General features: G+C 40.2%; 1 protein-coding gene across 10 annotated transcripts in view; it reads left to right on the top strand.

Annotated features, from left to right (window-relative positions):
* The window catches only part of LTBP1 (latent transforming growth factor beta binding protein 1), a gene marked incomplete at its 5' end in the record, with an annotated part of 351236 nt that overhangs the window by 109142 nt on the left and 217576 nt on the right, over window positions 1–24518 (top strand). For all 10 annotated transcript variants that reach the window (XM_081068156.1, XM_081068146.1, XM_081068160.1 and 7 more), the window contains one exon: window positions 5829–5998. In XM_081068156.1, coding sequence (XP_080924282.1) covers window positions 5829–5998 — 170 coding nt within the window. The remainder of the gene's footprint in view (window positions 1–5828; window positions 5999–24518) is intronic.

The following is a 24518-nucleotide window of genomic DNA, read 5'->3' as shown; positions in this document are numbered from 1 at the left end:
ATTTCAGTCTTCAGATGGCCAGCCATACCCCTAACCTCTGGCCTGCTTTTCCTGTTTGTTCTTTTCTGTGTGTTACCAGTATACCACCTACACAGTTGCACCCTATGCAGTTACACTTCTGCTCCTGTCACTACTAAAACCACATTGTTGATGGTACCACCCAATCCAGTGACCTTTTCTAATTTTTTATTTCCCTGTTTTTTTCTGCAGCAGTTTGTAGGTGGTCCTCTCCCTTTTTCTCCTAGAAACTTTCCTCCATTTATCATTTCTGGACTTACATCATTTTTGTTTTTCTGGCCTTGTGGTCCCCCTCATCCCTGCGCCGTTTTCTCTTTATGTCCCTGCCCTCCAATGAATATCCTCCAAAACTCCGTGGTCCCATGTTTTTCTCTGAAACATTTTTGCCTCTGGAGAAGTTGGCCCCTCTTAGAAAGAACGTCACTTTTCTTAAACTTGAAGGATTTTCCTAATTGTTTCCCCAAAATCCACCCCACATTTCCATCTCTAAAAGTAATATAATTGTCTTCCTCAAAGATTGGCCCTTTCTTCCGACTGCCATCTGCATACTTCTTTGCTCTTACTTTTCCCCTTGGCTTTGAACCAAAAATACCATTCCAATCAACTAGGCTCTTGAAACCTTCATATGGCTGGACTCCTTTGCCTTTGTCCCTGCTCCTCCCTCATTTAACCTCAAGTTCTATTAGTCCTTCCGGTAATTATTTCCATCCAGCCATTTCTTGATTTATTCCCTTTAGGTGTTGTCTAAAAACTTCTTGTCATGGGCGATGAATATTTAGCTTATTTATGTTACCACTTGCTCCTACCCCTCCTCTCAAAATCTTTATTTCCTATTCATAGTTTCTGTTTGTGCAAACTCCAGCAGCATATTTGAACTTATTTCTTATCTTGTCGACTTCATCTTCCAAGGTCATGACTGTCATCTGATGACCTTCTGTTTTGTAAGATGAGGGCAGTAGCCCTCTTAGTATTCCTTGCACTTCTCCTCCTCCAGAATTTTCCAGTCTCCTCCAGATCATTTTGTACACTTATGTCACCAACGCTGGCAACAGGGGTTGTTGCTGACGGTTACAGTATTTGCAGTATGACGTCTGTGGATGTACCACTCAGTGCAAGGACAAGTATAGGGTGCTTGGGTTTCTCCCTCTGTGAGTGCCCATTGTTGACATCCCTGTGTTTCTTGAAGGTAAGTGTTCCTAGCATCAAATTTGAATGGATTCTTCCTATTTCCATTCCACCAATTGCATTTATCACTATATAGTCAAGTGTCTCTAAAATCTCAGTTATATTTTCTGTTCTCTTGACTCCCTTTTGCCCCCTGAGGTGGTTCTCTTGAAGCTCCCTGTCTTCCTCATTGCCTGGCATGCTTCCTTTTCGGAGAAATATGGGAAACCAGTCTTTACGTTAGGGAAACTCGAAATGCCAGAATGAGAGGGCCTTACTCTGGGGGAGTAAGTTTTATAGTTTGAACCACAGAGTTCCATGTTTTAGAGAAGAAGACTCTTTTTTTCCTTCTGAGGGGGGTGGATGGTTGACTTCTGGATGTTCTGTTTGTTAGAACGGAGAGAACAATTGTCTTCCCATATAGGCATACCTCGCTTTATTCGCGCTTCACTTTATTGCACTTCGCAGATAACTGTGTTACCATCAACGTGGGGGCAAGAGCTCACCAGCAGCAAGATGACGACTTGCTGAAGGTTCAGATGATGGTTAGCATTTTTAACAATAAAGTGTTCTTTTAATTAAGGTATATACAGTGTTTCTTAATGCTCTTGTACAGTTATTAGACCATGGCTTAGTGTAAACTTAACTTTTATATGCACTGGGGAACCAAAAAGTTAGTGTGACTCGCTTTACTGCGACATTCGCTTTATTGCGATGGTCTGGATCCGAACCCACAATATCTTGGAGGGATGCCTGTAGAGACTCTTAGCTAAGACCCCAGGGTTCAGCCCTGCTTCTCTCATCACCCCTTGCTTTACTTGCTGGTAGTATCCGGAACCTTGTGGCGCCCTAGCAAGACTGCCGCTTCTGTGGCTGTGTCCTCCCAGAGTGCTTTTTGACCAGTGCCCTTGAGCTACTGGTTGTAACCCATTAGGGAGTCATGGAGTCAAAAAATCAATGTAGTGGTTAAAGACTGTCACTTGAAAAATAGACTAGAGAAGAAAATGTCAGAGTGTCCTGTGCATAGTACGGGTAAATACTGTTTCATAAAACCTGTTTTAATTATATCAAAACACAGACATATATGTAGACGTGTACTGGCTCTCCATTTGAAATGTCCTTCTTACTGCAGGTTGAAGTAAAAGAAGTTAGAAAAAAATTCTTTTAGGCCATGGCTTCCTCCCCGCTGCTACAACAATCAACATTTTTCAATCCACTCTGAATCTTATAGATTGGTTGAAATGTGTCTCATGTGTTTATTAGTGGGTAATACAAACCATGTCTAATATCCTGTATAGAATCGATCAGGTATTGACTGATCAGGAGAGATGCTGGGCCAGAGGTCTGCCGAATGTCAACTCCTTATTTATGGGATTGAGGGGATGTCTTAGAGGGCCCAGTGGAGGGGTTAGGCAGAGATACCAAAGAGCTTGGGACAGTAGCTGTTTATCAGAACAGAGTATTTCAATATTTTAATTACCAGTGTGGCTATACTGTTGTGTGATAGCCAAATGTCAATTCTGGATTTATGTCTTTTTTTTTCTCCTTACCTATAATTTTAGGGGCATCTTTGAAGGAAAGGGAGATTATACAGCTGCCCGAAGAACCATTTTGAATCAGAGATCCTACAGTTTTCATTTTTAAACTAATTTTCTCTCAAACATTCTAGTTTACCCTTTTAAAAGAAATTAGTTAGAATGTTATGATAGATCTGATATTCACAAGTGATAGGTAAAGTTTTTTTTCTGGGCGGTGGGGGGGTGGTGGGGGTGGGAGGAGAAAATCCTAATTGAAATGAAGAGAGAAAGACTTTTCCTGAAACACTTGGGTAAAAGAGAAGGAAAAAAAAGAGTTAAAGAGGATTTGTATTTGTAGGCTGAGACATGGTCTAACGTGGAAATAACTGTGAATGATGAAATTAGAGGAAAAGGTGGACATCAACTGTGAAAGCAGGAAGTGAGGAAGAGAGAATAGTAGGATTGTGATTACACTTTATATTCATATGTATATGTGTATATGTATATATATACATATATATATGTATATGTGTATATGTATATATATATACATATATATATGTATATATATATATAGTGTGTGTGTGTGTGTGTGTGTGAGAAATGAGTGATTGAACACTTTCCTCTGCTTCTCCTCTACAAGCTCACTGTCCATGGCTTTACTTCTTTCTCTGTGGGATTGTCATGCAGAGTAACTTCAGTCTGTTCCTTTGTGTCTGTGTATCTTTGTGAGCCTATGTGTTCACACCCTTGCATTCGGGAAAAGGGAAGGAGCTGGAGGAAGGGAAGTACAGATCTCTGTAGCTCCATGCTTGCAATATGTTTGTAACTTGCAAGAGGACTTATATAGTAAGATCTAAGTACCATTACACTGGTAATTACTCTTCACTCATTACTTTCAGTTAGTGATGGCTGAGGGTTACTCAAATTCTAGACCTGGTACAGCTCAGTCTTACCTGTCTGTCCATTACCTTTCTATTATGTTTAGGGAAAAGGCGCCCATATGTACATATGCTTTTAGCTCACTTTTTGCTGCCTCTCTCTTCCTTGATTCAGAGGGGAAAGAAGGGAGGACCTCAGCTAGAAGGCAGACCCCGTCATCAGTCTTACCTACCTGGCAGTGCTCAGGGCAGTAATTAGATGTAGCAACACTAAGATCTCCTGGAATGCTGGGCTATATCCTCTTCTGAACAGGAGGGGGCCTGGACTTCTCTCAGCAGGTGCCAGCAGTGTAGTGACAGGGTGACAGCATAGCTGGGCAGCGAGCTGCCCCTGAGAAGAGAAGGAGGGCTTCCCCTTTTCACTAGGCTGACAGTAGACTTGTGGTTCTTATCAGCCCCACCAGATGTGTCCAGCTGTTTTACTTTCTACTCCGTCCCAACCAAACATACTTAAAGTTCAAACCAACACTTACATCATCAAAACAAAAATGTTTACAATCCGAAGCCTTAGGCTTTTAGTAATTTAAGGCATTAGTGACAAAGGCATGGCATTGCATCTGGGAAAATCCAGGCCCCAAATGGATTTTTTTCGTCTTTCCTGCGGCCACAGGATTTGAAGTGATAGATCTGTATCACTGATTGGTTAACGGGGAAGCGTGCTTAACCCCAGCTTCTTCTTTTTCTCTATTTCTCATGGACACCTTGTCCCACCGAGTAGCTCATTCACCAGCCCCAACTGGAATAAGTCGAATAGATTGAGTTTATTCAAAGCTGTTACTGTTTTTGGTGAGACCCTGTGCGGTGGTGTTTTGATGGCTTGACATACTGACCTGTCATGGTGTCCCTTCTTCCTCTTTTTCAGAGCCTCTCATTTGGGGCAGTCTCTGGGGTTTTGTGGCACCATGTCAGTGTGACTATAACTCAGTCAACCATTTTCCTACATTAATAGTGTCATAGTTGGGAAAAACTTTGTTCGGTTTAGATGGCTTTAACGTGTCACAGTCAATAAAATTTAAGATTACACTGGAGAGCAAGTTTCCTTCCAAAGGCTCCATTTGCTGCTAAAATGCGCTGTCCCCAACAATTTTAGTAGCAATTCAGCATTTTCCAGAATTAGTTAGTATATCTTCTTTATAGCCTTCATTACTGACTAGTCTTACTTAGCTAATGATTTCAGTTCTGTCCCTCAGGGAGTGATTCAATCTGGGTGAAGCTTATTATTTTAAAGTATACATTACATGCAGCAGAAAAGAACTGTCATAGAAAATAAAGGGTTGGGCCAGGAGGGTGAAAACTCAGTAATTGTGTTCGGGAGTCCCCAGAGGTCTTGACTCATGTTACTAAGGAAATAATGAGATTATGATTAGTTATTATTCTTGTTATTCCTAGGAACTAGTAATGATAAAACATTTAACCGGAATAGTACAGTTTTAATCATTATAGATACGGCATAAAATATTTAAATGTTAACTAGGATAAGTTGAGTGTCTGTTTTCCCTGTCATTATCGTAGTTTATATTTCAAAAGGGAATATAAATTTTGTTTCAGTTTTGTATGTTCAGATTTTTACGTACATTGTTTCTTAGCTCTGTGTGGCAAAGATCCTATGGTACGTGAGGCTCAAAGAAGTTACCCTTCTTCCCTTCTAGTGGTACGAAGCTCCCACTGTGTGCTGGACAGGCTCTAATTGCTTAATTTTGCTGAACTCACAAAAGCTCGGCGTTTCTTACATAATCCCCTTCCTGTATTTTATTCCCCCTTTCTTCTCTTCCCATTTCCAATCTTGCCTACTTATGTATCAGTGTATATAAAACACACCTTTTTAATATATGTACCTGTTTATGTAGATGTCTGTCTTTTTCTTAAATAAAAATGATACGTGTTTTGCATGAAGGCTTATGGGAACTGTGCCCTGAATCCTCTGTTAGAATCCACCTGTGGTGGCCTATTTATCCTTCATTGTCTTGGCTAGACAGGCAGAGTCCCTTTTATATTGGAGGTTTCCAAGGGTAAGCTGTTAGTTCCTTATGTGTTATAAATGATTGGCTACGGTATGTGAAGGAAAAATTGAGCCTGGCGTGGACGTTATCTTCCTTTCTAAGGTTAACTAACTTCTTACTCTTTTCTTCGGAGTTGACTTTGAAGTGTCCGTTATTTATTTCCGTATCCTCACTTTGTTTCTTCCCAGAGTGACACCCCTTTCCTCACAGAATGTCATGATTCATCATGGCCAGACCCAGGAATATGTGCTGAAGCCCAAGTACTTCACAGCCCAGAAGGGGATTTCGGGAGAGCAATCCACTGAAGGTTCGTTCCCTTTAAGATATGGGCAAGATCAAGTTGTCACGCCTTTTCACTGTGAGTATTGTCTAGTCAATCATTTTTCTATGTTATACTGTCATAGTTTGGAAACATTTTTTTTGGTGGGGGGAAAGTTTAAATGGCTTTAGTGTGTCAGAGTGGATAAAGTTTACGAATCATTAAAAACCAACAACCCACATTGGTTCCTAAAACAACGAGCCAGCAGCATGGTTTCCTTATTCTGAGGAAAGGTAGTTTTCTTGGATGTTGGAAAAGAATCTGAAGTCACCTGCCTGTAATTAATTCTGTTTCTGCAAGATGGTTCCATTTCTGAGACATACTTGCTCTAATTTTAGATACAGTTGTACGCCTAACATGTTTACATTGATAAAATATTGAGTAAGCTAGCCAGGATTCATTCCTTGTAAAATGTCTGAAATGTCCTGTGTTATTCCCTGAGGACACCTACAGTGGATATTTTTGTGTTAAGAGGTCCACCTTTTAGTATATCAAACAGATGGCGTGGCAGGTTTTCCTCTGAATTTGTAAAGAGCTATTGTATCAGTGGCCAGGTTGGTTAATATCTCACTCTGTGGGAAGCTCAAGGACAAGTCCTGGTTTCCAGGGTGGGGAATGTGATGATTTGTGGTTTAGGTATTGCAGAGTGTCTCCTGGCAGCATCTGGAGAAAACGTTCTGGAGTGAGGTGGCACACCAGTCAAAGGCGAGAGCTAGACGCGCGGGCTCATTCCAGTAGCTTCCTGCTTGGTCTCACGTTCACTGATTGCCTGTGCCATCAGTCTTGAAAGAGAATGCCAGTTGTGAGTTTGAAAAGGACCGTCTTTCACCACCAAGAGTCTTGAGAATATCTGAGATATAATTTTTACTGCTGTTTGGCACGTTAGGTGTCTGTATCTGTGTGGATTTGATTCCCTTGGGCCCACTCCCACCTCCCAGAACTGGTCACTATTTTAGAGTGATTGATTCTTCCCTCAGAACTGGTCATGTTATGAAAAGAGTATCTAATATATGGTTGGTAACCCCCACTTCGCATCTTGTGAGGAAATTCTGCTCAATGACCTGAGTCTGGGACCTTCCAGAACAATAATTTGATGAGGTTTCTTGAGATGATGAGGAAAGCAAGCTCTGGGGGTTTTAGAGAGGGAAGAATGGAGATATCATATAGACCATCTCGTTGACCTTCAGGCAGGATAACTTCCAGGTCATGTGCAAAACAATAGATGTTCATAACCTGTTCTGTGTGAATATCCCTGAGTGTATATTTTTTTTCCAATTTTAAGAGGTATTTCTTATTTCTTTGGGATTTTATATAGATTATGCATTTTTTAGAAGCTCTCCAAAATTAGAATGTGATAGGAAGAGAGGTTTTGAAAGCTTATGATCATACTGATAAGGTAGAGTTCTGCACTCCATGGAGGTGTCAGGAAAAGATGGTCTGAGAATCACTGGTATTCAGACTAAAAGGCTAGACTGTGGTTTGGGTTTGTTACCGATAATTTGTTATTGGAGTGAAAATTTCCACTGTGTGTGTGCGCGCGCGTGTGTATATTTTAAACTCTCAAGCCTTTGTTGAACTGTCGTCTGGAAGATGAAATTATACTTTAGAAGAACGTGTAGATAAGTTCTCTGTATTGTCCATAAATTTCCCACCCATCCCGTTTCAATGAGGTTTCTTCATACTTGGGAGCTGGTAAAGTAATTTAGGTGACCACATGATCTCAGTGATGGAGTTCTCTGTTCAAACCCCCTAAAAGTTGGCGGCTGTTCAAAAAGAGGCCCAGGAACTTACTGAAACAGGCATATAGGAAGGCCAAGAAGGGAGATGGGGCTATTTTTTGCTGAGACCAGAACTCTACTGAGAGCTGGAGGGCTAATGGGAAAGTTTTAAAAAGAGGTAGTTTGGCAGGACCACTAGGATACTAAAATAGCAAAGCTGAGTAAGAACAACAATAGAAAGATTAAAACTAGAAAGAAGGTATGAGTAAAGTAAGGACTGGTAAGTATTGTTTCCCCACATCCAACTTTGGGTTTGATAAAAAGGAGCCCCTAAAGATACCTGCATGTAACAGAAAGGAAGGGAAAGGTAATAAGGGAAGTTTGTGGAAGAGCAGAAACTTTGTGTCTTCTTTTTCATCTTTATGGAAGAGATCCATTGCAAACAGACGAACTTCTCCTTTTACTGAAGGGTTTGAAGGTCCAACAGTAAGAGAAGATGATTCTGACTCCTTAGAAAAATAGGAGACATATGGTCGGGTGGACATGATGTACCTTGGGATGAAACTGAGGGACTGGTGTGTCCTAACAGTCCATTGCCATTACATTTGAGAAGCTGTGGGGACTATAGAAAACATTCCGATTGGCAAAGAACAAGAGCTGTGTGCCTCTTTTAAATGAGATTTTGAAAAGATGGTCTATAGTAATTTATTACCAGTTGTGTAGGTTTACTATTACCTTGAAAGCAGTAATAATGATGTAAGCATTTGTATAGTTTCATCAGCTCATAGTAGAGGAGGCAGCAGCATTACATGTGAATAAGGATTTGCTGTTGACGCCCGTCCACGAAAAGAGAATTCGCCAGAATAAGGAGGAAAAGGATGAGGATAGGAGATGGTGGCTTCAGTGAAGCAAGTTGTGTTTTGAGTGTTAATTCTAGCACTCTTGAGACAAAACCAACCACATAGGGACAAACTATCAAGTTGCTAGTGAGGCAGTCTCTATTGTAAGACATGAATGACTATGTTATTGAAATGTCCCAGTTTCGATGACATAATGAACTAGCCCTGTCCAGTGTGTGCCCACCGCGTTTTCTATTTGGATTCGGTGCATTTACCAGCCTTCTGAGTCACTTCCTGGGTACTTTGACATCCTGGGTTGGGTGTTCTCTGGTTACTGGATAGCTCTCTGATAAGAAGAGTGTTCTGCTTCATCCAGTGGTCTTAACGGAATTTAATTTGCATGAATATCATCTAGAGCAGGGGTCCACAAACTTTTCCTTACAGGGCCCGGTTACTAAATATTTTAGGCTTCATCAGCAAAGACACAAATTGAAGATGTTATATATAGGTACTTATATAACTATTTAAAACGTAACCATTTAAAAATGTAAAAATAATTCTTTGCTGCTAGGTTTTAAAAAATCAGGCAGCTGGCTGGCTTTGGCTCCGGGGCTGTCATTTGCCAACTGCTGATCTAGAGCCTCACAGCCTCTCAATCTACTAAAAATACCTAGGTTTTGGACCTGATTGGTGCCTGGAACACAACAATTGAATCAAAGCCCTGTCTGTAATCCAATTGTCCTTCATTGTCACAGCAACTCACCCTCCTCACCCTGACGCTTCTCAGATATATCTCCACTTAGTTTGAAGGCAGCCAGAAAAGCATGAACTACCAGGAAACCACTGGTAAGACTTATCTGGTCTCAGATAAGTATAGTTTCCTTTAATGTCAGAATGACAGGCCACACAGCAATTGTAATGAATATTACAATTGTAATGAATATTACTCCTGGTTGTTTATAGAAAGCCTTTTGATAATTGATGGAAGCAACATTTTCACTGTTTGAACTAGTAACGGCCATCTAGCGTTACTGCATCCCATTAAGATATCCCCCGAGTTCCTCAAAAAGTTACACAGAGTTACTCTATGACCCAGTAATTCCACTCCTAGCTATATATGAAATGGAATTGGAAATATATGTGTACACAAAAACTCGTATGTGTTCATAGCAGTATTTATAATAGCCCCAAAGTGAGAACAACCAAAATGTCCATTGCCGATAGTGGATAAATAAAATGTGGCATATCATGTCATTGGTTGTTCAGCCATTACAAGGAATGAAGTACAGATACATGCCACAGTGTGAATGAAACTTGAAAGCAGAGCATACCAAAATAATCCAGACACAAAAGAATCCAGGTCACATAATATAATTCCATTTACATGAAATGTCCCGAATAGGCAAATTATATGAAACGTCCCTACAGACAGAAAGTAGTATAATGGTTGCCAGGGGCTGAGGAGAGAGGGAATGGGGAGTGACTGTTTATGGGTGAGAAGTTTCTTTTGGGCTGAGAAGAGTGTTCTGGAATTAGATGGTTGCACAACCTGTGAGTATACTAAAAGCCATGTTATGTTAAAAATAACATGAAAATATTTACAAAATTATTTCTAAATAGGTAGCTCAAAAAGCTTCAAGGAATGGAACTCATCAGCTCTGTCAAAAGGCCTAAGGATAGTGGGGGGTAGAGTGGTTTGCTTTATCCAGTATTTTCCTTGGCGACTTGTAGAAAAGAGTACATAAACCAAATCTGTTGGTTTAGTAGTATTTTTAACATAGAGGAAGAAGAAAGGTTGAAATGACATGATAACATTTGAAAGGCGATCTTATAAAAATGGTTAGATGAGATTATTAGAATACCATATGCTCAGGAGCAAACCCAAATAACTCACATGTAAAGAGATTAGTTTGGCATAACCCACTAGAAAAAGACCTTGAGGATAATAAGTATCCACATCAGACTATCTGCTGCTGTAGTAAAAATACCATCGGATGCTTGATAATGTTAAAACCAGAAAATAATATTTCTCTCATAGACTGTGGTGGAAGGACATTTTTACCATCAGGGTTATAAGTACTGGAGAGCTTACTAAGGTAGAGTGTAAAGTTACTTAAAAAGGAGAGCTTTAGGATGAGCAGAAATATCCATGTAACTAAAATGGTTCCCTAGACAGCTGCTTTGCAGATGATGCCAAGGGTCCTACAGCTAAAAGATTGGGGAAATCTCTGATTTAAATATTCAACTGCTTTTTCTCTTTTTCTATCATATCACTTTAATATTTGGAAATGCTTAGAAATGTAAACTTTTCTAAATGAGATTTCTCATCGCTAATTCCAGTTGTTTTCCATACTTGGCTTTTAAAAACAGGTTATTTATATTTTAAAATTGTCTTCTGAAATTTCAGATCTTTAAATTCAACAAGGTTCAAATTTTAAATTTCAGGAAAGGCAGGTGTCCTTTTTTATACTCGTATGCTACTTTCTGAAAGTTTTTTAAACAAATATAAGTCAAACTCTTAAGAGAATTGCCAATTTATTATATCTTCTGTGCTGAGATACGAGAGAGATTGAGCACTGGTATTGCAAACATATGATATCTTAAATTACCACACACACACACAGAAAAGTTAGGACAAGCCCAATCTTTCTGCTTACGTAAGTCATCATAGTAGTTCAGGAAGCACATCCACGGCTCCTGGTCTGTCTCCTGTGACAGAAAAAAACCTTATCCTGCCCGCACTGGGACCACAGGAGACGTCTTAGCCCTGGAAGCTGTGGTGTGCACTGACCTACCCCAGCCCTTACTTGCTTGCTTATTTTTATTTTTTAAGGAAAGCACAGCTCACAGTGGCCCATGCAGGGATCAAATCGGCAACCGTGGTATTATCAGCACCACATTCTAACCAATGAGCTAACTGGCCGCCCCTTTCCCAGCCCTTGCAGTGGACCAGTCTCCGCTTCCACCCAGCGGCCAGTCATGGGCTGAGTGGAAGTCTCAGCTTCCCCATTTGAAGGTACAACAGCCCCCCAGGTCTCAGGTCTGACTGAGATGGAGGCAGAGTCAGTTGTTCTCACAGCAGCAGCCCTGCTGCCCATGTCCCTGCAGCCCAGTTCTGGCCAAACCGCAGTCCATAGTCTCAGACTAGGAAAGGCGTGGACCCTTTGGGCATGAGACCCCGCCTCTTTACACTTCCAGTGACTCTCTGGTCGAATGTGCTAGCATTAGCCATCAAGCTGTGTTCACACTGACATCAGGAAGCATACAATGTGAAAGCATCTCAGGGTTTGATCACAAAAGGTTTATCTCCCACTGAAAGAAGTAAGTTCACATGTCTGGAGTGAAGATTTTCTATGGTTGCAGGCTGGCACAGCAAAGAAGTTCAGTAAAACCATCTGTGTCTTCCTGGTTGCCCTGACTGGGAGAAGTGAGTGGTTCTGCAAAGGGTTAGAGGACAACATCCAAGTCTGTTGGTTTGGCAAAGCAAATCTGAAGGGTAGGAGATACAGGCAGTATTTGTCCTGGACAGTTCTGCGTATGCCTGTCACTTCTAGGAGGTGGGCCAGCACATTGATTCAAGGCTCTGGGTGCCCAGTGCCAGTTACAGAAGCTCCCCAGGAGGGGGTGCCTGTGGTACGGTTCCGAGCACCGGAAGTAGGCTTCAGAATAGAACACCAAATTCATCCTGCACTTAGTGGCCCTTTGCAAAAGGCGGGGGTGGTGGGGTGGTGAGGGGTGAGGGGGAAACCTTTGAGGGGCAAATGGACAGAAGCAAATATAAGTGTCATAAATACAGACGAGACAACTGGGGCCAGCTTCTTATGTGCAGGATGAATTGCAATACGGAGCTCTTTAGAGAAGAAACCCTTTGAAAATGCCGATGAAGAAGAGTCTGGTGCTGACTCTTCTCAAATGACCTCGCCTCATTTGGATATTGAAGTTTAGGATATGAGTGATAGCATAGATCATGTGAAGAAAGAAAAGGAAGAAAAGGAGGAGAAATCCAGTGTGCTGGCCACTGCAGTTCTCTGAGAGGCCCTCTCTGGCACTTCCTGAAATCCTGGTTGGCTTACAAGCCTCGACAGCAAAGCCTCTGCATACTGTGTACAAACTATTGAGAAAGCATTCTGGGGAAGGTTAACACCAGAGATTTTTGGAGGCGAGGTCTTTAGGAATCCAGATACCACAGAAGGACAGGGTGTTGGCTATCGCAGAGAAGGTTCATGTGTGGTCTTGACATGGCCACTGTACCTCAGTTGGGGGACGGAGGTGGGTGGTATGTTTTATCGAGAAACTGCTTGATCATGACCCAGTCCAGGAAGGTATGTGGACATGAACATTCTCTCTGCCTCCCATTGCTCACACACAGTTTAAGATAGCTGGGAAATGGTGGGCGTGGATTGATTATAAACACTTCCAGGATGCTGACCCAGCAATATGAAAACAACAGAGGAGGAAAACCTAGAATGAAGGATTATGTAATCTAAATTCCCCAGTGGGCAGCCTTTCAGACCAGAGAAAGACGCTTTAATCCCAATGGCCCAAGATTTCATAATAAATAAATAAACCGATCTGGGTATTTCTGGGTATTGGGACTGAGTTCAGGATACTGAGAAATAAACACTGTATGACTCCAGAATCTTCTATAATCAAATCATGCTATTCGTAGGGAAAAATGACAGGAATGAATTTACAGGTTGCCTAGGGGACATGACAAAGCAACATTTTTTTGGGAGGAGAAAATCTGCATTTGAAAAAGAAAAGAGCCTGTGCTTATTCAGCTTTAGGGTGTTTTGGTTTGTTGTTGTTGTTGTTTTTTGTCAGAAAATGAGGGTTTTATTGATTTTACTTCTGAGTGGGAAAATAGTTTCTAGGGAATTAATCCCTGTTAGAGTTGAATGAGAGTTTTGATTCAGAATAAACAAGATGGTACAAAATATTGCTCATGAGATCTTCTGAAGGGAACTAAAGCAGAATGCTTTGTCTTCTTGTGGGTTAGTTTCCTTTCAGAGGGGTCCTCTTAGCATTGAAAGTGACTGCCTTGTGGTAAGTTTCTCTCCCCCTTTGAGGTAAAGACCTCATACTTTTCTTAGATTTTTATATGACATTTCTTTTTTTTTTAATTTATTGGGGTGACAATTGTTAGTAAAATTACATAGATTTCAGGTGTATAATTCTTATTACATCATCTATAAATCCCATTGTGTGTTCACCACCCAGAGTCAGTTCTCCTTCCATCACCATATATTTGATCCCCCTTACCCTCATCTCCCACCCCCCACCCCCCTTACCCTCTGGTAACCGCTAAACTATTGTCTGTGTCTGTGAGTTTTTGTTTCTCATTTGTTTATCTTGTTCTTTTGTTGTTTTTGGTTTATATACCACATATCAGTGAAATCATATGGTTCTCTGCTTTCTCTGTCTGACTTATTTCGCTTAGCATTATACTCTCAAGATCCATCCATGTTGTCACAAATGTTCCTATATCATCTTTTCTTACTGCCGAATAGTATTCCATTGTGTATATATACCACAACTTCTTTATCCATTCATCTATCCAAGGACATTTTGGTTGTTTCAATGTCTTGGCCACTGTAAACAAAGCTGCAATGAACATTGGAGCACACGTGTCTTTATGTATAAATGTTTTCAGATTTTTTGGGTAGATACCCAGGAGAGGGATTGCTGGGTCATATGGTAATTCTATTCATAATTTTTTGAGGAACCTCCACCCTGCCTTCCATAGTGGCTGCACCAGTCTGCATTCCCACCAACAGTGTATGAGGGTTCCTTTTTCTCCACAGCCTCTCCAACACTTGTTACTATTTGTCTTGTTGATGATAGCCATTCTGACTGGGGTGAGGTGATATCTCATTGTGGTTTTCATTTGCATTTCTCTGATGATTAGCGATGTTGAGCATTTTTTCATATGTCTGTTTGCCATTTGTTTGTCCTCTTTGGAGAAATATCTCTTCAGGTCGTCTGTCCATTTTTCAATTGGGTTGTTTGTTTTTTTGTTGTTGAGTTTCATGAGTTCCTTGTATATTTTGGATATTAGCCCCTTATCGGAGGCGCTGTTTGCAAAAATCTTCTCCCATTCAGTTGGTTGCCTCTTTATTTTGATATGACATTTCTTTAAAAAGACTTTGTATTGTAATTGTCTATGGTTTTAATTCTGCATTATTTGTCAGTATTTACTTAGTATGAGCCCTTGTGAAATTGAAATGTAATTAAACTGAAACCCAGCTGTCTTTGGTCTACTTTGTTCCCATAAGTAGGGAGAAGTTCCTACATGGCTGGAGTATGAGGCAAACCTTTCTGCTCTAAGGCAATCGCAGTATGGTTATATTTGAGTAATTCTCTGACAGACAAATATTAAACCATGAAATGTACATGTTTATATGTATAACGTATGTATATGTATATATATGTATACACATACACATATGTATTCCATCATATATAAATGTGTGTGTTATTTAAACAGTCACTTTTGGGAGCTTCTTACGTTATCTGCATAATCAACTATCTCTTTAAAAAATACTTGTGGTCCTTATTGTACTTCACAAGTTGGTTTTCTCAAGGTTTGAGGGTTTTTTTTGTAACTAAATGAAAACAATTTAATAGGCAGTGGTTGCTTTTATGAAGAACATCTTATTTAAAAATCCCGGTATACTAGAAACAGATTTAGAAAGCTTTGGTGAAAGAAGGAACATCCATAGAACAGGCGAGAGGGCGGTGTCTGGTGTTCTCTGGGTTGGTGGCCTCTGGGCTTCTTGTGTGGGACTGGTGTCTGGAACCACACCCCTCAGGCAGCTGTTCTCCTTCTGTTAATGAACCCCACTGAATGGCTACAGGTGCCTCCTGCCTCAAATCCAGCAGAAACTAGAACTCTTCCTCCCACATGCCCAGATCTCACTGATGCATAATTTTCTTCCCTCCTCCCTCTTACCATGGCTTCCCTATGGGTATAGTGGACTTTCCCATCCCACTGACTTGGACCTTGGTCATGTGACTTGTTTTGACTAATGGAGTGTGGGTGGAACAACAGTGAAGCAGTTCTGAGCTTTAAGAGGCTTTACATGGTTCTATTCTTCCTTCTGCCATGAAAAAGGCATAGATCTGGTCTGCTGCCCAGCTCCTTTGACATTTACTACTTTTCTGACATAACCTTATCAGTTGGGCAGAAGATTTACTTTTTAAAACAATCCGGACAAGTCAATTGTTAGTCTCAGTAGAGTAAATGATACTGTTTTAATCAAATAGGATACATACTGGTAAAAATCCTAGTCTGGGTGACCTTCTCTTCTCGCCACAGTGGACTAGAAAATGGGTGGCACTTGACCCATGAAAAACCTATCTGAGCTGGCCAGTTGCCTTGAAGGGGGCCTGGCAGAAGAGCAGTCCCCACCAGGGATGATATTGATGAAATTAATCAGAAGCTCTCAAGGACTTTGTAAGTTAGAGTATAACATTAAGGAACTGGAACAGAAGTGGAATACCATGTAGAAGCAGAAACAGCCAGAAATGCTTTGTATCATATTAATGTTGGGTACAAGAATGAAGTTCGATAGCATTTTCTGAAAAGGGCTGGGGATAGGGCAACATGTAATGGGTTACTAAAAGTACTGTGGATTCTTAATGTCTTCCAGTTACTGAAATACATCCTAGTATTCATGAGGTCTGGCTGTTCCTGGATTTTCTTGAGACTTTTATCCCCCTTATTACTGCACACAGCTTTACTGTACCATCCTATCACTTGACATAATGTGCACCCCTCACATTGTGTTGTAGGCAGCAGAGACCCCAGCTAACGCGTGTTCTATTTGTGCCTTTCCCTCTAACAGCTGCACGTTCTGATATCTCAGAGCACCAAAGATTGCCTTTTAGAGAGGGAAAACCCAGCTGCTTCGCTTCTTTACTTCATTCCCTTTTTTAGCTCTTACTCCTGTGCACACCCCCACATTTCTAAGAAAGCGTGGGGTGGGTTGGCAGATGGACAGAGGAGTGGATGGGCCAGTTCCATCAGCTCCCAAGACCACTGAAACACTTAAAGAATTGTTCTCCGTGGTCTGGGGTTAGGTAGGGCTTGATGTGTTATTCTTTATTTATGTTTGAGTACCCATTTGAATTTTTAACAGATCATTCTAAGGTCTCAGTGATTCTTGCTCACATTGACTGGAGAACGTCCAGTATCAGTTCCTTAGCATGCGTAGGAACCTTTTCAATGACTCCTGATATCCCATCATGCCTCCTATTCATTCATCATCTTTTTGGGTATGGATTTTCAGGCAACCACAGTGGGGTATGTGTGTAAATACATATCATGCATGCTGTACCATGTCTTGAACATGGAAATATAGCAAAATTAGATGCCTCTTTTTAAAGGAATTTGTAAAAGACTCAGTGGAGAAAATGATTCATAATTTTTTTTGTCAGAGATCCCAGGTTCTGAACCACACCTTAATTTACATCAAGAGTATATACTGTTTTTTTTTTTTTTTTTGCAAACCTGCTACGGATGTTGTAAATTATCTTATTGTCTCTGAAGATCAGGTAATTAGGGATATGGATGTAGACTCATTTGTCTCCATTAAAGACACTATGTAGGTTCTAGCTTCCTCTTTCATCTGTTTAGCACTTACTATGTACCCGCCACTGTCCTAAATGCTTGATATTCATTAATTCAATATTCTAATATTAGCACATAATTGAAAATATACCCTACATGTTTTTCATATAAGTTTGTTAGGAACCAAAAATATAATAAGTTAGAAATTGCCAAAACAAATCTTATTCATTGAAAAGAGTGCTGCATTAGTTTTTTTGTGTAAGTTACTTTTAGGTGAGTATAAAGTCAAAATTTGACTTAGTTTAAAAAAACTTGTCAACTTTATTATATGTATGAAAATCACATATAATAACAATCACATATTTTTTAAATTATCTAAATATAGAGCTTTTTGCAAGAATTGTTTAACTTAACAAAAATTATTCAAATGCAAAATTAGCCTTTGTAATGAGTGGGTTTCTACCGCTGGTTGAAATCCATTTTTGTCCCTTTCAAACAAAGTCAAGCAGTCAGGTTTTATCTGGAAATCATGTAGAAATCAAAGCCCACAGTAGAATTTTATTCTAGAGTCTTTAATAGTAATTATGATCACGAAAGCAAACATCTTGAGATGAAATTTTCCCATATTTAGAAGCTCTTATGGGTTTTACTGTATAATATATCATGAGGTAAATGTCACTACTAGTTTGGGTTTTTCTCACAGTTGCTCCAGTAAGAGCTGACCATGTGTAACGATATCCTCTTGTGTTTGCATAATATTTAACAGCTTATGAATTATATCCATACAAATTATTTCATATGGTCCCTGCCACAATCTTGTGAATTAGATAGGTTGGATAGCACTATTCTGTGTGTGTCTTTTTTTCCACTGTAAATTGCAAGATCCTGGAGAGTGGAGCCTGTGAGTGGTTTTACTGTATCCTGCCCCGTTAAACCTCGGAATATTAGTTTGTCTGTCAAATGAAACTCCTGACACGTATTCCATAGGACTGTTGTAAGAATGAAGTTTGATGAAGGACATGATACGAAACATAGCTAAACATACAGTGTATGCTCAATCTCTGTTTGTTTTTCTGTCTCAACCTAACCATGCCAAGTGCTTAGTGTCATACAGTTTCATTGTAATGCTCATTAATAGTGAAAGAGAGGCACTGGGGTGGTGAGGAATGAACAGGAGCTCATACTGAAATCCCAGCTCTACCATTTCCTAACAAAATGTTCTTGGTTGAGTTCCTGATGAATATCTCTGTAGGTGCCTTGTCTGTGAAGTCTGAGCGTAACTTAAGTAGTTGTGGTGTGTATTTTGAGTTCTGTATCTTAGTAGGCACTCAGTACACATTTCGTGAGTCCATCAGTTAATGCAGACAGTGCTCTGTACATTTAAAAAGGTCCATAAATTCTGCTTCTACCAGTATGTTCTCAGAATCTAGGCAAAAAAGCAAAGCAGTGGAGTGTGTATGTGTTTATGTTAGCTATCTACTACTGTGTAACAGCTTACTCCAAACCTCAGTGGCTTAAAGCAACAAACATCTTGCAGTTTCTGTGGTTCAGGAATTCGGAAGTATTAGGTTGGTGCAAAAGTAATTGCAGTTTAAAAGGTTACAAATAATTGCAAAAAACCGCAATTAACTTTTGCACTAACCTAATATTTTAGCTGGTTGGTTCTGGCCCAGGTTCTTCCATGAAGTTGCCATCAGGGTAGCTCCTACTGGGGTTGGAAGATCTGCTTTTAAGATGGCTCGCTCACATGGCTATTGGCAGGAGACTTCAGGTTTTTTGCCATGTAGGCTTCTCCCTAGGCTCCTCAAGTATTCTCATAGCATGGGAGCTGGCTTCTCTCAGAGTTGAGTGATTCGAGAGAGAGAGTCACCAACTCTCTTGAAGTCGCAAGCCATCACTTCTGCTTTTATCTGTTCTTTATTTTTTGTTTTTTAAGGAGGGGGCAGCTCACAGTGGCCCATGTGGGGATCGAATCCGCAATGTTGGTGTTATTAGCACTACCACTCTAACCAACTGAGCTGACTGGCCACCTGTTCTTTAGACATGACCAGCCCATGCTCAAGGGTGAACAATTATACTTCACTTCTTGAAGAAAGAAGTATCAAAGAATTTGTGGATAAATATTAAAACCACCGTAGTGTTCAACAGGAGAGGCACTCTCCTGACGAGAGTCAAAAGCAAAAGAGGAAGTTAAAAATGAGTAACCTGAAAAGAATGAACTGACAGCTGGAAAACTTACAATGATGCGTAATTGCACATCAGTAATTCATTTTGTGTTGGCCAACTAATCATTTTTCAATTTTATTTATTACATGATATTGGAGCATAGCTCGATACAATATGATGACTTTGAAAAAAGGGACTTTTAGGCTAAAATCTTTTCTAATGATGAGATCTATTGAATTTGACAGTCATCCCTTGGGGAGAGAAGCTGGGACCATTTGATGGAGTCATTTGAAAACTGAGGCAGAGAGAAGTTTGTCTTGGGAGAAAAAATTGACAGAATCTGTATTTTGTGAGCTTAGATATCCCTGATTCTACAATTCTGAATTACTTCAGAGATTTAAAAATGCCGGCTTTCTTCTATATAACGAATTGCTTCACCAGATTTTTTGTTTGATGGGTCCGTCAAACTTGAGAGTTGTTTTGGCAGTTGCAAAAATGTTATCTTCAACTTTCTTAGTGGTTCTTGAAATGCATTCTCATGATGATAACTTTGTTAATGCTACATTTTTATTGCCTATTTGAAAGAATGGGGAGTCCCGCAGAGGAGTACCAAAGTGTCTACTTCTGGCCGGGCAGCTGCAGTGACTCGAAATGCTTGTACAGGCACAGGATTTGGTTTCCTTCTCTGCCCCGTCTTTTGACTTTGTTTTTTTTCTTTCAAGCAGAATTGAAATTTTGGAAAGTGTAATAGGTCATTTTCTTCCTTGCATCTGCCTTTAGTGTAAGAGGGAAATTTCCATGCCCTTTATGAAGGTAATGGAACTCTGACTTTAACTATTAAAATTTTTGTGACCTTCAGGTATGAGTTGTTTTAGTAAAGTCCTTCCCTGTCCTTTCCGTAGACAACGGAATTCTCGTGTATTCCCAGCCTGAGCTCATAGGCCCTCGGGTCACTTATCTTCATTTCCTCCCCCTGCAATGTTTCCTGTGTCACTTCTCTCTTACTGCACACTCTTTCCCATTACCAAAGAGGAAGAATCACCAGGTGGGATTTTTTGTTATAAATAGAAAAGGAGGATAAGCTTATAAACTGTTGTCTTTGGTTTGATTGAGGCTAAGGGAAGGTTGGAGAAATAGAGAAATGTACATAAATGGAAGTATGTACAAAGAGCCAAGTGAAAATGGAGGGTAGTAATGTTTGGTCATGTCTAGGTTGCTGAAAATCATGGAGAGAAGTGGTAGTTGAGTTGGGTCAAAAGGATGAAACGTGGAGAAAAATGGTGCAGGGTTATTTATGGGGAGGAAACTGCAGTGAAGGAAGTAGATGCGTGAGTAAGGACTGTTGGAAGGTTCTCCCTGGTCGATGACCTGGCTTTATATGGGGCTGCTACAGGAGGTGAGGCTCCTCTGAATCTAGATGGGAAAGGGACCTAATTTCTTTTGAAAGAGTTTGATTTTGTCCAAAACATTTGTCATAGCAATTATATGGACTTATATGGAATCCTAATTATAAAAGTATATGGTGGGGGGGTGGGGGGAGGGAGATGAGGGTAAGGGGGATCAAATATATGGTGATGGAAGGAGAACTGACTCTGGGTGGTGAACACACAATGGGATTTATTGATGATGTAATACGGAATTGTACACCTGAAATTATGTAATTTCATTAACAATTGTCACCCCAATAAATAAATTAAAAAAAAAAAAAAAAAAAAGTATATGGTGGAGATAACCTGGGACTCTCATGGGAAATGGTCACTACTAATCAAGCTTGTGAATAAGTCATGAAATTTGTTCCTTGGTAAGCACGTAGCCCAGTAAATATCTATCCTTTTAGTCAGACTTGCTTCTCCACATACAAATAAGTAGATGTTATTTATGGGAATGGTGAGTGATAGACAGATAACAAATGCCTCCATTTACTTCTCTTTGGAAAAACAACAAATGTGGGAATAAATAAAACCTAATACAGTTCCAAAATTAAGGGACAGAAAGTGTGAGTCACGTGAAGCATATCTAACCTACTTTTTCTGTAAGCAGCCCACGCAAAACTAGCCAGCTTGAATGAGTATTAGGATGGGAGACAGGTACATGTTTACTTCTCTACAACTTGTTCTGTTCACCCGGGAACAACAGTGTCGTCTTCCTCTTGTTCCTTGGACTTCAGCCTCTCATCCCATGGCCATCTTGTGGAATCTAATGCTGCACTGCTGCTGAGACTGGCAAATTCTTAAGGGAGATAGAGGTGTTTCACATGAAAAAAATGCTTCTTTTAAATGGTATGTCTTCCTTGGGAGACAGACTCTTAGAAAGACGATCATCTTGAGTGTGGATGATAAAAAAAAAAATCCCTGGGCAAACTCATTTAACCCCAAGTATGGTTCCCATGATTGTCAGGATTCTGGATCCAGGCTTGAGGATTGCATTGTCAAGTCAGAATTGAGAAAATGGGTATAGTGTGGGCTCCCTCTCCCTCCCTGACTTTCTTTTACAGTTTTGAACTGACTTAAGTCTTGTCATCTTGGGGAATGTGTTTCTTTCGCTCTTGATCACAGCATTTCAAATACCATTGTCCATGCCGGGAGGGATGGCAAAGCAGGCTCTCTGGTATTCAGCATTAGGAGCAGAAGAGAGATTTCCAGACTGCACAGTTGCTGTTTTAAAGCTGTGGTGCAAGAAACACTGTGGGAGCACTTGCTGCAGTTGTAGCCCACCAGGACTGTGCCCCATTGCTGCCTCTAATTAGTTCTGGTACCTTCAGCAAGTGCAGTCACCTCTTTCCTTAGACTGCAGTCCAGAGCCTGTCCTCCACTGTCTAGGCCATTTCTCATCTGCAAACTGAAGTCCGCCTGGAGAGTTGAATCCCTTCAGGGTCTATGGTGTTAAAGAAAAATATTTTACGGAAAACGTCCGAAAATGAAAATGCCAAAAAGCCATTGGTTTGTTTGGCTAGTTCTCCACTTTTATTACCAACTGTATTTGCTTTCCCCAAACACTGGGTCAGATCCTGCTGGGTAAGTAAACTACTTGTTGGTTAAAAGTTAGTCTTTTGGCTGTAAAATATATTATACCTTCACACATATTTGATTTTGTTCCAGGGATAAAAATAGGACCGTTTAAAAAATATTTTTAGAGAAAAGAACTTATGATGAATGGTATTGAAGGAGGACAGACTCCAAGGGAAAAAAGGAAAGACAATTGCATAGTCTCAAGGTGTGCTTTTTACAGTCCTACTGGGGGCCTGGGTGTCTGCCTACAGGGCAAGACAGAAGGTGAGAAAATGTGATCTAGGTGAAAATCTTAGTCCTTCAATCTTGAATCAAGGCAAAACAAAGATTAAATGGGTGAAACACAGAATTAGATCTGACTCCTGAAGTAAGTGGAAATTTGGGTTGAAATCTACTATCTTCATTGCTGGATTTTTGTTTAGTCCTTTGGCCAATTTCCCCAAGCTGGGAACCAAAATGTATTTCTGTTCTTTGGTGGATTTTATGGCCTGGTGACAAATCACATCACTTCACAGAATCTGGGTAGCAGTGTGTTTAATTTCCTAGTTGTTCTTTGCCTAACAAAGGGAATGGATACTTAGTAAATCACAAATAGGTTAAAAATACTCAACTCCTTACACATCATAAATTTTATTTGTAAAATTAGAGGTGGTTTCCATCATGTGTCAATTTGATTTTTTGTATAATATGTTGTAAAATTTAGGGAGCAAATAATGGTTTTGCTTTCGAAAAAGTGTTTGAGAAATATCTATTTCCTGTTATTTATTCAGTTATTCTCTCATTGGCATGTTTACTTGAAAATTTTTAGTTTTTCATATCGTTGGCCATTTTTGGGTGATGTTTTAATGATTTTGGGAGAAACATGTTTTGTAATGATTGCAGGATTTCCTAACAACTGTGGTTTCCCTTGATTTGAAACTTTTACGGCCAAAACATTTCTCTCTGACAAATATAGCATGTAACAAGTATAGTTTGGGGCTAAAGTGTTCCTTGTTTCTTTTAACACTACTAACAATTACCCCATCGTAAATATTGTTTGTTATTTAGCTTCCTGTCAGTGAAGTTTATTCATTCAATTATAATTTCTTGAGCACTTACTTTGAGACACATGTTGGGTATGTCGTAGTGACCAGACACATTCCTGCCCTCATGGAGTTCGTATTCTCATGACAATAATCAAACAGTAAACATGTAAATTGTTTTTATGTAGTAAATAGGAAATACAGAGCAGGGTATGGGGGATAGATAATATGTGGAGGTGTTGCAGTTTTGTAAGGTAGTCAGAAAAAGCCTCCTGATAATGTGACATTCTGGAGAAATCTTGAAGGAGGTGAGAAAAGAATCTGTGCGTATCTGGGGAAGAGTGTTCTCGGCAGAAGGAACAGCAAGTACAAAGGCCCGAGATGGGAGTGTGCCAAGTATTTAAGGAATAGCAAGGAAGTGAGTGGGATGGGGAGAAGTAGAGGAGATGAGGTCAGGGAAGTCACAGCTGTGGAGTGCCCTATAGGCCATTGGCTTGTGTTCTGATTAAGATGGGAAGTGACCGAAGGGAGGAGCACCCTCATCTGACTGACATACATTAAGAAAGGATGTGCCTAATGCTGTGTGGGGAATGAATTGTACAGGAGGGCAAGGTGGAAGCAGCAAGTCCAGCTAGGAGACTGTCAAAATAATCCAGACAAAAGGTGGTGGTGCGTTGTACCGGAGTGTTTGCCATGGAGGTGGTGAGAAACTGTCATCTTCTGAAAGTAGAGGTTACAGGATTTGCTGTTGTATTGAGCCTCAGATGACAAAAGCTGAAGAATAGACTTGCCATTTTCTGAAATGGGGCAAGACATGAAGAAGAGCAGGTTTGGATTTGGATACAGGGAGGAATCAAAGCTTAATTTTGAATACGTTTTGAGTGAGATGTCCATTAGACATCTCCCGAGCAAAGTTCCATAAGCAGTTGGATAGTTGGGTTCTTAGAAACACACTCACACACACACACACACACACACACACACACACACACACTCTTCAGTACCCATATGCACACACACATATACAAGGAAGAGGTGATCCAGGCTAGAGTGAAACATTTTATACAGAAGTCTATATATATATATATATGGTATTTAAATCCAGGAAATAGGACAGAATATCATCATCTGGGAAATTAGTATAGAAAAGAGAAGGCTATATAGACTGAGCTCTGGGGCCCTCCCTGGATGGGATCATAAGTGGCCATCAAGGTAGGAGAGAAAGGCATGAGAG

This window comes from Rhinolophus hipposideros (genome assembly GCF_964194185.1).
Source record: "Rhinolophus hipposideros genome assembly, chromosome: 12".
In the NCBI taxonomy this organism is placed as follows: domain Eukaryota; kingdom Metazoa; phylum Chordata; class Mammalia; order Chiroptera; family Rhinolophidae; genus Rhinolophus; species Rhinolophus hipposideros.
The sequence above is the reverse complement of the archived record's forward strand: the minus strand, read 5'-3'. Positions and strand labels throughout refer to the sequence as shown.